Here is a 15,677-nt window from a genome sequence, read left to right as displayed (position 1 = left end):
ATGCGGTGGTATAAGGTTTGGGTGTTGAAACACATGCGATGAGATAAGGTGGGCTTAATATGCATGACTAGTAGGGGAACTACTAGAAGCCATGCGGTGTGATAAGGTGTGCCAAAACGCGGGGATGCTATTTCGGAAAAATGATTTTCAAACTAAATGTAAAGGCTCCCGCAGTGATATAAGGAAAGATTGTGATTCATTTGTGATTTGAGACTACGAGGCGATACCTTGGTAGTGACTCTTGTTGACATTTCCCCATTCTTTTGTACTTGTCTTTGATCGATGTTTCCCTTAGCATACTATTAATTGTCTTTCTCCGTGTTGCACTATTTACGTAATTCTATGTAGTTAATTCTGTTATATCATTCGTTGTTTCAAATTTCATTACTGCCTTTATTACACTATGTATATTTGTTCAGCCTTTTATTACTTCCAGTAGGGCCTTGACCTAACCTCGTCACTACTCTATCGAGGTTAGGCTTGGTAATTACTGGGTATCATTGTAGTGTACGCATGCTACTCTTATGCATATCTTTTTATACAGATCCAAGTACATCTTATCAGTCCCGGCACTAGTGAACTGAGTTGCATTTGGAGACTTCAAGGTATACCTCCTCACGTCCATTGGCCTTGGAGTCATCTTCTATCCCTTTTTATATTTTCGTCCTTTACTAGACATAGTTGTATAGGAATGGTTTTGGTATTGGCATTGTCATAGAGCTTGTGACTTATGTTACGCCAGGTTTTGGGCTATTGTATATACTTTGAGCTGTAGATATTTCCCTTCATATATATGTTGCTGCATTTTTTTTTTGGTTGAGATTTTAGATTATTGTATCATTCACTTTCGCATGTTTGTTAGGCTTAACTAGTCTTAGAGACTAGGTGCCGTCACGATATTCTTCGGAGAAAAAATGGAGTCGTGACAAAAAGCATCACCAAATTCTCCAGTTGCCAGCACAAGAAACCTACCGGAATATTCCTCGACGTCGCCGGAATATTCTCCTCCATTAATCCTCACCTTGACAATCCATTTTCTGGTGGACTCCTCAAAAACTGCAGCTTCTACAGTTTTGTTGTACAATATTGACGAACCAATGTTGAAATATGAAACATAGCCATCTTAATATTTAATGAATTGTTTTCTTGAAACATAAGTAGGATATGAGTTGGGAAAAGGGATATATGGAAGTTGACAAAATTGTTTAGGCAAATGAAGATTAAGACGATCATATGAAGCATAACAATCTTCTTTTTCAAGAATATAATTATGTTAATTAGTCATTAAAAAAACCAAGACTCTTAATCCAAACCTACTATCAATATTCATGCATCGGCCACGTTTTATCTAATTCATCTTGTACTTATATATTGCTTAAAGAAATTAAAGATTCCTCTTGGAAGTTGCAATAATTATTTAAGTATAAATCCTTGCTTAGGAATTAATTTATTTGATCATCTATTATGTTGAGAAAGCATAAACAAACGAGCATTCACATTTTGTGTTTTTTTATATAACAGAAAATAGATATCTTAATGTTAACTGACGCACTAAAATGGCCTGACCCTCCATCTACACAATGAAGGTGAGGCCATAAGGTCATCTAACACCGATTATTCACATTTGGTAGCCGAAAAAGTATATAAAATTTATATAATTTTGTACATAAATGTGTATATATACAAATAATTTCGGCTATTATTTTGAGAGCGATTATATAATGTCATTTTCTCCAAAATTGTTTACCTAATTATCTTGTGTACTGATTTGACTGTGCAAACATCTTTTGCATAATCAGTTCATAAAATTTAAACCTAAAAGAAAAAAGAAAGATAAAGTGGTCGGAGTTTAAATTATATGCACGGTCAGTGTAAGAACTCTTTACAATTATCAAGTCGCCAAAAAATATCTACGTGCAAGCCTCAATTAAATATGAAATTTATAATATTAAAAATAAGAATTACCTACAACATGTAAAAATAACCTGACATATTCCTCTTGGTTTCCCTTCTCTATTTATAGAACAGTGATAATTTTCTAAAGATTATTATATATGTCAAGAAACCTAGATAATTCAATGTTAGCAGCTCATCTAAGTTCATTGTACATAAACAAATGTTGATTTGACTTGCCTGATAATAAACAAATGCTAACTTATGGAAGACAAACAATGCTTTCGTTTGTGGAAAAACTTAAACTTATGGAGGATGTTTCTTCTAAGGAAGAAACCGTTGTTTATAATATATGTGGTCATTGGGTTCTCTTTAAGAAAGAAATGACTGTTTATTAATAGTGATGATGACTTTTTGGATTTTTTAATCGGATGATTCTATTTTATTATACAATATTTATATCTAATAAGGTAGCATTTATTAGAATATACAATTACAATTTTGTACAAAAACATAATTGGAGTAATATTTATTTGTAGCACAAAATGTTCACTTAGGTTTTAAATGATATATTTGTAAATTAACTTTAGAGTTAGGGTATTCTTACTTTTAGTATAGTATATAATATGATATATGATTTATTGTTCCCGCTAAATATTACGACCGGAGTTTGTTAGATATATCAAAAGTACTCACTTTTAACAAACTTTAAGGAAACTACTCGGAAGACTTTGTGAAGTGCCTTTGTCCCCTTGCCTCCACCCAATTTTGCATTTTATTTTTGTAAGCCTTAGTACTATTTCTATTTTAACTTTTTGCTTATTCTTAGATTTTAGTTTATACAATGTTTTTTCCTGGAATGGAGTCAGAAATATTTGCCAGTAATGTTACGTTGTTATTAATCGGGCATTCTTTATCTTTATTTTTTCTTATTATTTCCTTTGTATTCACACTGATAATCTTCAGCATTCTCATCACCGATAATTTCTTTTCCTCTTTAATATGAAGCCAACGCTCTTTCTTGTTAAGGGTTACTGAGGTGAGGTGGGACTAGTTTTGATATCCTTCGATTTTGCAGCGGATCATCACCACCGACAATTTCTTTTCCTTTTTAGTATGAGGCCAACACTATTTTTTGCTAAGCGTTACACCCGAAACGGCAGCGCCCTTAATGTTGCTCAACCGCCCGACTCAATTGTCGCACTGAGGTGAGGTGAGACTAGTTCTGATATGTTCGATCATGAGCTTGTCTGACTTTGATAAGAAAAGCTAATTCATGAGGTGAAGAGTTGTGAATCTAGTTATATGCTTATATTCCCGAATTGTTTTGCTGCTTTAGGTTTTCCATATATAATTGAGCATGTTTGGTCACTGTCAAAATATTTAAAACACTCTATTTTTGAACTTGGTGATAAATCAAAGAGTAAATATATCAACAGCGCTCACAAAGTTAAAGAAACTAAGACAATTTCAAAATTGGCGCCGAACCATAATTTTCTACCAAACATCAAAATATTTTTAAAAACTCACCCGAATTTTCAACTTCTTCTCTTGTTGAAAGGGGAGAATGCACACATATATACACAACAACAGAGAGGAGTAACTATTCCACAGCTCAGATTTTTCACCTTCAACATCAATTAAAAAGGTTAGCCAACCATGATCTTAGCCTCAATTAGCTAAACAAAGTTTATTTAACTTAATTTTTATATCTGCAATCATGTTTTCTGCTATGGCTTTTTTATGCTTCTTTTCTTCAGTTTCATTCTATTCTTTCTTCTGATTAGGTTTTATGTATATTTTATACATCAGATCTTGAGAACTTGAAAGGAAGGGAATTGAAGTAAAATTACGATCATGGAAAGAGGAAAAGAAATTGGGGGAGAAAGCGAGAAAGGGGGAAAATTCAACTTCGAGGTATGTCATTCAATATATATTCATACGTAGCATAACTTATGTTGGAAGGTTTGCATATAAATGTTCGTACCACGCAGCGGAAGACAATAACAATTCGAGGCAGATCTTTTTCTATTTAAAATTTATTTACATGTCAAAGACCGGATCTAAGACGTACTTGGTGAAGAGAGTCTCGTTTCAAAAATTTCTTCGATAGTGCGAAGACTCTATGCGTATCCACACCGAGATGATCCTTGCTATCAACTCTTTGATCAATGAAACCCGCGAACAAATTGAATGAAAATACTATGTTGAATTTTTTTTCAAAAATCTCAACTCAAAGGTAGAAGAACAAGAAACGTTTTTCCTTGTAATTATATTTTCTCTCTTGGCTTTGTATTACACTTTCACTTTTACAAAGTGAGTTTTCTTCTCAAGACTTAGTACGACAAGTTTCTCCATCATCCTTTATATAGCATCAGCCTCCTACTTATCTTGAACCATTGCAGATATTATAACCACTGCCAGTATCTAATACCCACAATGAAGAATTAGTAGTAGCTAAAGAAACCTTGAAAATATTTTTCATTAATGTCTCACCTTGTTTCTTATCCTTTAGAGTTGCAAGATATTCCTTGTAATTTCTCTTCCAATTCCCTTTCTTCTTACAGTGAAAATATTCACCATCACATACTGACAACAAGATCAAATATTCCAAAAGCTCTTTACCAAGCTTGTACCCCAACTTCTCAAGTTCTTCGATAAGATCAATCGCATGATTGACAAGGGGTCCAACTGGAGAGTTATCAATGTCCAGTTGTGTATCAACCATCTTCTTAAGATATTCAATGATTGTAGTTGGATCTATATTCTAATGTTTTCTTTGGAGTTCATAACTCAAAAAAGCGAGAATGATGCGTTCAATTGCAAGACATTTTTCCAAGTATTTTTGATAAAACTTGGTGCCCTCAACATCATTCTTTGGTGGGACTATCTTTGCAGGCTTATCTATCACATCAATGAGTTTTTCATGCATGAGAACAATTCTCAAATTTCTATACCAATCATCAAAGTTTGGTCCTACCCTTGTTGGTCTAAAGTATTTCACACACTGATATGACAAACATATTGAGAAATCTAAAATATAGAAAAGAAAAAACAATAATATAAGAACATATTTACATATCATAAAGACATGAACTTTTATCTAAATGATATTTTCACTAATTATTGTAAACTATTTACCCTCATTATAGTTTGAGAAATCTTTATTTCTGTTAGTAGAATAAAAGAATCCTTCAACAGTATGTATGAGCACCTTGGAAGTCAAGTGGTTTCTCACATATATTTTAAAGGTAGGTACTCTTACCAATTGTATCCCCATACAATTTTCTTAAATAGCTCTATGTCAAATAGTCCCCTGGTAGTCAGGTCGATCCTATTGGCATAGTTGAGTTCAACCATCATGATAGCAAAAAATTTATTAAATTTTACACTCTCCGGGTAGTCCAAGCGTTTAGTATAAAATTCAATAATTCTTCCAATCCATGAATCTAATGCAATAAATAATTTTAATATATTCTCGAATTATAAGTCTTCTGGTTGTCAGGCCGCTCCTTATAAACAAAAAATAAATAAAATTATTTATTTTGATGGATAGCTTTACAATAAAATATCTTATATTTTATTATTTAAGAACTCAAATTTTAGTAAAAAGGAATTGTTACTAAAACAACTTTTAATTACATGAAAATCAAATCTTTTATAGTAAGTGAATTTAGTTCAAGTTGTCTACATGCTTAGTCCTAAATTAATTTTAATAAATAATTCAAAATTATGTTACGAACGAGCACATGACATAAAAAATAACTCAATATTCTTCTAACATGTTTATCTTTTATATTACATAAAAATAATTCTTGCCAGAATATTATTAATAATTAACATCTCATGGACTAATAATACTTAAAATAACATGTGGAACCCAGTAAGCAATTATAAATTATCGTTGTATCTAATACAAAATTTCAAATTCAAGTTATGAACTATCTAAATAGTTTAACTTATGAATACATATTTTATTCACAATAAAATAATATCAATTCATATGCATTCAAACAATCTGACACAAGACACAAATATTATGGTTTGAACACTTCAAATATCATCTTAAAATTTTCGTAAATAAATTTTAGACACGAGAAACCATGGCTCTGATACCACTGAAGGATTGTATATAGATGTTCGTAACACGCAGCGGAAGACAATAATAATCCTAGGCAGATCTTTTTCTGTTTAAAATTTATTTATATGTCAAATATCGGATCTAAGACGTACCTGTTGAAGAGAGTTTCGTTTCAAAAATTTCTTTGATAGTGCAAAGACTCTATGTGTATCACACCGAGACCGATCTTTGCTATCAAATCTTTGATCAATGAAACCCGCGAACAAATTGAATGAAAATCATGTGTTGAAATTTTTCTCAAAAATCTCAACTCAAAGGTAAAAGAACAAGAAATGTTTTTCCTTGTAATTATATTTTTTTTCTTGGCTTTATATTGCACTTTCACTTTCACAAAATGGGTTTTCTTCTCAAGACTTAGTACGGCAAGTTCTCCATTATATCATCCTATATACAACATCACTTATAAATCCTCTTCCTATTTGGTTGAGGTAATAATTTTCTTAAAGTAATTTTTTTTTCCAAATATATATCTTATGGAATTTAACGTGGTCCGTCTGGTCCTTTTTGGACGTTCCAATTCAATTCCAAATATGAGACTTAATATATTCACGATTCCTACTAGAGAAGTACAAATCCCATTCTTAATGGAATTACGTGAAGTTGCCGAAACAGTCCTTTTATGGACTTCATAAAACTTTTCCTAATGGAAAGCTAAATCCCATTCCAAATGGGTGTCATGGAAGTCACACTTCCTTTATGAACAGTGCTCGTGAATCCAATTGCAATTGGATTTAACTCTAACAGCTTGTTTGGAGTGTTGTTACACATCGTTTCATAATGTATTGCATTGTATTGTATTATAGTGTACTGTATCGTTTGGTGAATACATTGTTTGGATAGATTGTATCATTTGCTGTTGTTTCATGATATCACGCATCAACAATATGAAAAATAAACTTGCAAAATTATAAAGAAAAAAATATGATACAGGGTAAATATTTTATATAAAAAGGTAGAGTAAATAATAAAATAAAATTTTAATAATAATAAAGGGTGAGATGAGAGAAAAAGACAAGAAAACGATGCAACCACACTAAATCAGTCGTTACATAAGGTGACACATTTCTTCTTACGTAACAACGGATTTAACGATACAATATAATAAAATTTAAGTAACAACTAAAACAAGTATCATATTTAAAGTAACAATACGATATAATACAATAGGTAACTACCATCCAAACAAGCTGTAAGTCTTCATTAATATTTTATATATACCTTATATAAAAAAATATCAATTATATATATCACATATATTTATATATTTTAACCAAGAGATACATTTTAATTTTCTATTCCAAAAAGAAAAATGGAAAAATGCATAAGTACCCCTTGACCTATACTCGGATTCCCAACTACACACTTTTTCTTTGCGGGAATCCTATTAACCCCCCTAAACTTATTTTAAATGGAATTATTCGCACCCTTAACGCTGACGTGGCAGAGTGTGTGTATTTCACTCTTCCAAAGGAGAGTGAGAAGAAAGAAAAAACGATTATCAGATTATTTTTTATTCTTTTTTACCATCTTTTCTTACTTTTTTTTTCTTTTCCTTTTCCTTTTTCTTTGTCTTTTTTCTTTTACTTATTTTTTTCGTTTCTTCTCTAATTCCGGCGGATATTCATTCACCGACGACTTTGCCTAACCATTTTTCTTCCATTTTTTCTTTTTACACACAAATTAAACTCTCAAAAAGATCTATTCATAAGCAAAACAAAATACACTCAGATTTGGGGGAAAAATTCATCATCGGAAAACCTTCCCATGCGAAAAAAATGATGTATTGTTATTTTAACTGGAAAAAGTTTTCTTAGCTTATATTCTTTTTTATTTCTTTTGCTATTCCTCCCCCACATAAATTACACTTTCAAGAAAATTTTTTATATATATATATAACAAAACACACTTAGATCGGGATATAAATCTGTCATTGAAAAAAAAACCGAAAAAATGGTGTTTGTAAAATTCTGACGACCACCATTTTATGCCGCCAGTGAACAAAACAAAAAGAAAGAGAATGAAATAACCAAAAAAATGAGAATAATAAGAAATAAGAAAAAAGGATGAGAAAAAGAAGAAAGAATAAAAAAAGTACTAAAAATACATGTGGGGGAGCGTGTAGCTCACCACTTGCCAAGAGTTTTGTTGTCTAGTTTTAGGGTGGTATTTATTCCATTTAATTTTTTTTAGGGGGGTAATATGATTCCCGCAAAGAAAAAGTGTATTTGGGAATCCGAGTATAGGTCAGGGGGGTACTTATGCATTTTCCCTAGAAAAATTTAATTTGTTCACAATATTAATTATATCCTCTGTGCTAGCAAAGAATATAATAATATTTTATATGGACTAATGACTAAATTTGTTTGACTAATTAAATTCTTTAATTTAATTACCAATCAATAAAATAATTAATCCTTTAGCAAAGATCAAAATACTCGTTAGTGTGCGACCCCATAGATTTAATACTAAGCCGGTAGTAAATTGGTCATATCAATATACTAATCAAGGGTAGCGTCTAGCAATACTTCTTAATGACTAGATATAATGAAGTATACAATTTACACTTAAGAACCAGTAGAAGAATAATGTAGTAATTCTTTATGTCCTTATAGCTCTAGGTCACCCTAGGATATGGTTCAACTGTCAAATCCTAATAAGCGACCAACTATGTGTTCATGTCAAATATAATCGACCATTGAATAACCTAAGAAACTCTTTCTTCTATCATTCAATTGCCCTGGCCAAGGTCTTAGTTTGACAATTAATAATTCATGAGAACATGGAGCTTAAACTCATTACCAAGAGTCGACAGATTCTATCTTGATCAATCACTAATTCTACAAGTATTTAATCGTACCCAATATCCTTTCAACTATATCTCTAGGGCCATATGTGTCTAGTATCAAATAACAACAAATAATTGACGATCTCAGGTCAAAGGAAACTCTTACATCACATTCTTCAAGAGAATATCTTTTTGACAGTTTATGGTAATTCTAACCATTAGGAATTATCCAATGAGTCGGTTTAATGATCATATCTCCATCTGCATCATCTATCTATGTAATTTAGTTAATGAGATCAACTAATCTTTATCCCATAAAGACAATCACAAAAATATTGATCTAACCGGATTACTAATATCCAAATTAATAATCCTACGATCAAGAACAAAATTTAGATTAAATTATAAGAAACTTCACTCTCATTATCATGATCTCTATCACGATGGTAAGTCTCAAAATTTAATCAAGGACCTTATTAAATTAATCAAGCAATTAATAACAACTATGATAAAAAAATATCAAATTCTATATATTTTTATATCAAATAACGTTTACAAAAATATGTTCAAATCATCAAATATGAGAATGAATTTAGGGCATATCTACCTTATCCCTAATAATGTTGACTACAATAATGTTATACTAAAAATCTTCTTACACTCCGAGGTATGCCATTAACTGATGTTTTATTAAATTGATTAATTTTTATTGCTTATACTTGGTTTCTTGCTATTCTCTACGGAGTTCAATTCAAGTAATGGGAAAGAATTTAACAGTGAAGTTAAAAAAAAATAGCAATAGAGCAGATCCATCCCCCTTTTGGTGCATAATCAGTTAAAATAATCTATTAAATTGAAGAAAAAAATGAAACTTATTTCGACGCATATGTGGACAAATAAGAAACAAATAATGTTTGGTCTTTTGGCAGGTGTCATTTTCTGCTCTTCGCAAGGACGTTGGTAATGTTCTGGATATGATAGAGAGGTTAAAGAAAGAAGAAAATCAAATAGCTATTGACGAGGATATAATTGAAATGCTGAAATTGGAGCTGGCATTTGTTTGTACATATGTCCAGCTTTCTTATTCCGATTTGGAAGATTTTGAAGATGTAATGACTGGCAAAGGACAAAGGCTTAGAGCTCTGCTTCAATCAATTTTCAATCATGTTGGCCGCAACGTGTTGTTTAAATATGGCATGCATCATGTCCTTCCTTGCCTCAGGTATAATATTTATATCAGCTCACGTCGTCGTTCTGAATCAAGTGCCACCATGACTCAGGAGCATTTGCACTTCCTCCTCTTGAGTCTCCACCATCTATCCAAGTATTGTTCTGAGCAGGCTTTTCCTTTAATGACTGAATATGAGATTCTTCAGAATGTATGTGGCAACATAAGTGATTTCCATGGGTTGATAGTGAATGGTTGCGTTGAGCATGATATTGTTGAAAGTGTCTTACCTCAGTTTCAACCTATGGCTGAGAGAGTTGGACACTTCCTTTGGAATGATCGGATTGATGGAGACTCTCGACTCTTCAAACTAGCACATCCACTCTTGAAGATTATTCCAATTGAGCTGGAGGTTATGCACATATGTTATACAAGTTTGAGAGCTTCAATGTCAACAGAAGTTGGATGCTTCATTAAGCAGCTCCTAGAAACTTATCCAGACATTCTTAGGGAATATTTGATTCATCTACAAGAGCACATGGTGAATGTAATTACCGCTAACACTTCAGGGGCTCGAAACGTTCATGTCATGGTAGAGTTCCTATTAATCATTCTCACTGATCTGCCTAAGGACTCTATTCATAATGGCAAGTTGTTTGAATTCCTTGCACGTGTTGGAGCACTTACCAGGGACATATCAACTATTGCTCGTGACTTAGAAGAGAAATCAAGGAATGGAGAGATTACCAATGAAACAAACAGTGCAACTCTAGGCTTGCTCGAAAATATTGAACTCCTGAAGAGAGAACTCAAAGATATTTACCTGAAAGCCCCGGACTCATCTCAACTCTGCTTTCCCATGAGTGATGGACCCCTGTTCATCCATCTTCAACTTAGACACTTAAATGGTTTGCTCAATTCCAATGCTTATTCGGTTGCTTTGATAAAGGAAGAAATCAAGCTGATGAAAGAATATCTAGAATTCATAAGATATTTCTTGATGAATGTTGAGCAAGAATTGTACAAAAATCTCTGGGCACGTGCTTTAGATGTGGCATATGAGGCAAAAGATGTCATTGATTCAATTATTTTAAGAGATAATGGTCTCTTACATCTTATTTTCTCACTTCCCGTTGCCATAGAAAAGATCAATTTTATCAAAGAAGAGGTCTCAAATTTACTTGAGAAGATTCCTAAGAACAGGGGCGTCATTGTTGTGAACTCACTCAACAAGCCAGTTGACCGCAAGTCATCAATAGCTGGTAAAATAATCGTAGGTTTTAAAGAGGAGACTGACTTGATAATTAGAAATCTCACCCGAGGATCAAAAATGCTAGATGTCATTTCGATTACTGGAACGCCGGGTTCGGGTAAAACAACTTTGGCACACAAAATGTATAATGATAAGGTTGTTTCTAGTCATTTCGACATCCGCGCATGGTGTACGGTGGATCAAGAATATGACGAGGAGAAATTGTTGGAGAACCTTTTTAATCAAGTTACTGACTCAATTTTGAAATCCAGTGAGAATATTGATGTTGCTGATGAGCTACGGAAACAACTATATGGGAAGAGGTACCTTATTGTCTTAGATGACATATGGGATATTGCAACATGGGAAGAGTTGAGAAGAATTTTTCCTGAAGTTGAGAAAGGAAGTCGAATTATTTTGACGACTCGAGAAAAGAAAGTGGCTCTGCATGCACAATGCCACAGTGATCCGCTTGATCTTCGATTGCTAAGATTAGAAGAAAGTATGGAGTTATTAGAGAAAAGGGTCTTTGGAAAAGAAAGTTTCCCTGATGAACTACTGGATGTTGGGAAAGAAATTGTCCAAATTTGTAAAGGGCTTCCTTTGGTGGTTGATCTGATCGCTGGAGTAATTGCGGGGAAGGAAAAGAAAAGGAGTGTGTGGCTTGAAGTTAGAAATAATTTGCATTCCTTCATTTTCCAAAATGAAGCATATGTGATGAAGGTTATAGCATTAAGTTATGACCATTTACCAGATCCCCTAAAGCCGTGCTTACTTTACATTGCAGGTTATGGGAAGGACAGAGCGATTGAAGTCGGAACTTTGAAAAGTCTTTGGTGTGGCGAAGGACTTGTGCAACAGACAGAGATGAAGAGTTTGGAAGAAGTGATGGAGGTTTATCTGGATAATTTAGTTTCCAGTAGCTTGGTAATTTCTTTCAATGAGATAGGTAGAGACCGGACTTACCAAATTCATGATCTTGTGCATTACTTTTGTTCGATAAAAGCAAGAGAGGAAAAGTTGTTTGGCTGGATACGTTCAAGTGCTCCATCATCATCTTCTTCTTCAGATCTGATGCCACGTCAAAGGGCCATTGCTTATGATAAGAAACACTTTGGGCACAACAATTTTGTCCTGTTCGATTCAAAAAAGAAAAGGCATTCTGGTAAACACCTCTATTCTTTGTTCATAACTGGACAAAAGCTGGACAACCATCTTTATGATATATGTCACCTAAGACACTTGAGGCTTCTTAGAGTGTTGCAACTGAGTAGATCTTTTATCAAGGTGAATGATTCTTTACTGAATGAAATAAGCACATTGGTCCATTTGAGGTTCTTAAACATTACGACAGAAGTTAAATCTCTGTCTTTGTGTTTTTCAAATCTCTGGAATCTAGAAACTCTGCAGGTAAGAAACGATGGACCAGCCTTGGTACTACTACCGACAATTTGGAATCTTGTAAAGTTGCGAGTGCTGGGCATACATAATTGTTCTTTCTTTGATTTGGATACAGATGAACCAGTATCGATAACAGAGGACTCAAAGCTAGAGAACCTGAGAATATTAGGGGGACTCAAACTTTCATATTTGAAAGACACGGAGGATCTTTTCAAAAGGTTTCCCAATCTTCAAGAGCTTAGTTTTAATCTCAAAGAATCATGGGATTGTTCAGTAGCGCCATATTGGTTCCCGAAGTTGGATTTCCTAAATGAACTAGAAATCCTCAAAGTAACTTTTGAAAGTTCAAATACATATGATAGTGTGCCCTCTGTAGAGACAAATAGACTGTGGGATTTTCACTTACCTTCAAGTGTGAAAATATTGTGTTTGTGTAAGTTTCCCCTGACGTCCAATTCACTATCAACAATAGCAAGACTGACCAAGCTTGAAATGATGTACCTTGAAGACGCAATCATCAAGGGGGAAGAATGGAACATGGGGGAGGAAGACACCTTCCAGAAACTCAAATGTTTGAGGTTGCAACGAGCGACTCTTGCTAAGTGGGAGACTAGCGAGGAATTCTTTCCTGCGCTTGAGAAATTAGAACTGTGGGAATGTCATAAGCTTGAGGAGATTCCGCCTTGTTTTGGGGATATTTGTTCATTAAAAAGTATCGAACTGTGGAAGAGCCCTCAACTTGAAGCATCTGCTCTGAAGATTAAGCAAGATGTTGAAGATATGAGTGGGGATATTCAGGTCCTTGTTTATAACTGATTAAGTCTTGAGCACTTTTACCCTGGGAAAATATGTGAGTATAGACAACTTATTACCTCCTTTATTTCATTTTATGTGGCAGAATTTGACCAGTGTAATTTTCTTTTGCAGAGAGCATGTAAGGAATATATCCAGCTTTTGAGGCTAAAGATGAATCCTCATACACCTATTGCTATTTCACTCCTTTTCGTTTACTCTGTTGTGTGGTGAATGTTGTATTGATATCGGTTATTACTGTATAACTTGTCTAATTTTCCCACTTTTTCTTCATTTTGTATGCTTAAAACAGGCACGCTAGTTATGTATTCGATAATTTGTTTTTTCAGATTGTTGTTTTTGTGTACTCTCTTTTCTGATAGTAGAAGGGCAAATGTAACCCTCACGCCTTACCTTACTAATCGTAGAGAGGGACGAGCCCCTAGATCAATTGTGTTACAATCGATAGTTTAAAATAAAAGCAAGCAAGAGTAGCAGACTGTACAGCTAAATCATATCTATCTATGTCTATCTATCGATATTATTATAAAAACACGAATAGTTTACGCTAAATATTGAGCGACAAAAATATCCATGTATTATTGATAGACTTTTATACTCGTAAAAGATTAAAATATTTGTTAACAAACCAAGTTAAAAATGGATGTAGTTGTAAATTTCAAAACATTATCCACGGATAAATTTCTTATTCGATTTAAACTACACATGAATGTAAAATTCTAATTCATTTTGGACTGCTATTGTACTCACCGCCAATATGCATATGGTTCAAAGGATAGTATCATTAATCTTTATGGATAGCAATATGCATGTTGCAGGCTTGATTTTTGGTTCTCCAATTTGTATGAAAAAGCTTATACTTACTCATATGCTTTATACTTTTATGTTCAATAGGTATTTATTAAATGTTGAAACAATAGTAAAATATATTAAACTAAAAAATTTCGTAAAACAATATATCACGTTGATCGATTTTTATGTCTTTTCAAAGCTAAGTTCCCTCTAAAGACAATTCCATGTCGGATAAGATTGTCTTATAAAAAGTTGAAAAATTTTATTTTGTGTCTCACACAATTGACGCTAGTTGTTTGCGATCTTTTTTTTATCTCACAACTATGTGGTCCCAGAATTTTGTGGACCCAAATGTGTAAGATATGAGTCCACAAATATGTGAGATAAAAAGAGGTCTCACACAACTAATGTCAGTTATGTGAGGCACACCATAAAATCACTCTAAAAAGTTTATCCAATATTTACAACTTTAAATTCAACTAAAAACTATCCTTTAATTGCTTATGTGAAATTAGAAACCTAATATTAAATATACTAAACTTTCCTCTAGGTAAAATTAGAGTACATACATTCCAATTCAACGGAAGTTAAATCAATTTTATATAGTCAGATATTTTCAAAAATACTGAAATTAAATTTATTAGGAGTAACAAGTATCAAGGTTATTTAGAATTTTTAGGTAAGTGAAAGTTTATAATTTTGTTATGCGTTTTTATATTATTTGATTTAAATATTTCGTGCGAGGTAAGAATATAGAGACTAATCTATATCTATCTATCTATATTATTTTAAAAGCACGAATAATTTATGCTAAATGTTGAACGACTAAAATATCCCTAAAATATTGATCGACGTTTATACCCTTAAATATTTGTATAATTTAAAAATTTAATGGTAAATTAACTAATCATGGAATTCTTTTTCAATTTAAACTATACATATGCCCAACCCTACAACATTGATCCTACTTGAATTAGAAAAGTATGCCCATAATTTTCTTTCAAAGAATTGTTGTTCCTAATTACAATTCTTTTATAATATACTAGAAGAAAAGGCACGTAATAAGAGAAGATTTATTACTACTTTCTAAACACATCAATAACATTTTAAACAAAGTTTGAAAATTCTTACTATTTGGATGGTAGTTACCAGTTGTATCGTATCGTATTGTTACTTTAAATACAATGTTTGTTTTAATTGTTACTTAAATTTTATTGTATCGTAACATTAAATCTGTCGTTACGTAACAATGAAATGTGCCACTTATGTAACGACCGATTTGGTGTGGTCGCGTCGTTTCCTTGTGTTTTTCTCTCAATCTCACTCTTCATTATTATTAAATAATTTTATGTTATTATTTACCCTACCTTTTTATATACCATCTCATAATATTTCTTTATAATATTGTAAGTTTATTCATCATATTACTGGT

General features: G+C 32.7%; 1 protein-coding gene across 1 annotated transcript; it reads left to right on the top strand.

The window, feature by feature from the left end:
- Positions 1-2,932: 2,932 nt before the first annotated feature.
- On the top strand, positions 2,933-13,781 carry LOC107771810 (putative late blight resistance protein homolog R1A-3). The gene is made up of 4 exons (XM_075250112.1): positions 2,933-3,106; positions 3,706-3,810; positions 9,749-13,490; positions 13,568-13,781. Exons 2-3 carry the CDS (start codon positions 3,751-3,753, stop codon positions 13,454-13,456), a joined length of 3,768 nt encoding a protein of 1,255 aa, XP_075106213.1. The 5' UTR covers positions 2,933-3,106; positions 3,706-3,750; the 3' UTR covers positions 13,457-13,490; positions 13,568-13,781.
- The last annotated feature ends 1,896 nt before the right edge of the window (positions 13,782-15,677 follow it).

The sequence above is a fragment of the Nicotiana tabacum genome, chromosome 3, assembly GCF_000715075.1.
Source record: "Nicotiana tabacum cultivar K326 chromosome 3, ASM71507v2, whole genome shotgun sequence".
Classification (NCBI taxonomy): Eukaryota; Viridiplantae; Streptophyta; class Magnoliopsida; order Solanales; family Solanaceae; genus Nicotiana; species Nicotiana tabacum.
This window is presented reverse-complemented; position numbering and strand designations above follow the sequence as displayed.

What these genes read in the sequence shown, in the direction of transcription:
- LOC107771810 (XM_075250112.1), top strand. Translation starts at nt 3,751, where the DNA reads ATGGAAAGAGGAAAAGAAATTGGGGGAGAAAGCGAGAAAGGGGGAAAA. An exon ending in GGGGAAAATTCAACTTCGAG is followed by an intron (nt 3,811 to 9,748) that starts GTATGTCATTCA and finishes GTCTTTTGGCAG; the next exon opens with GTGTCATTTTCTGCTCTTCG.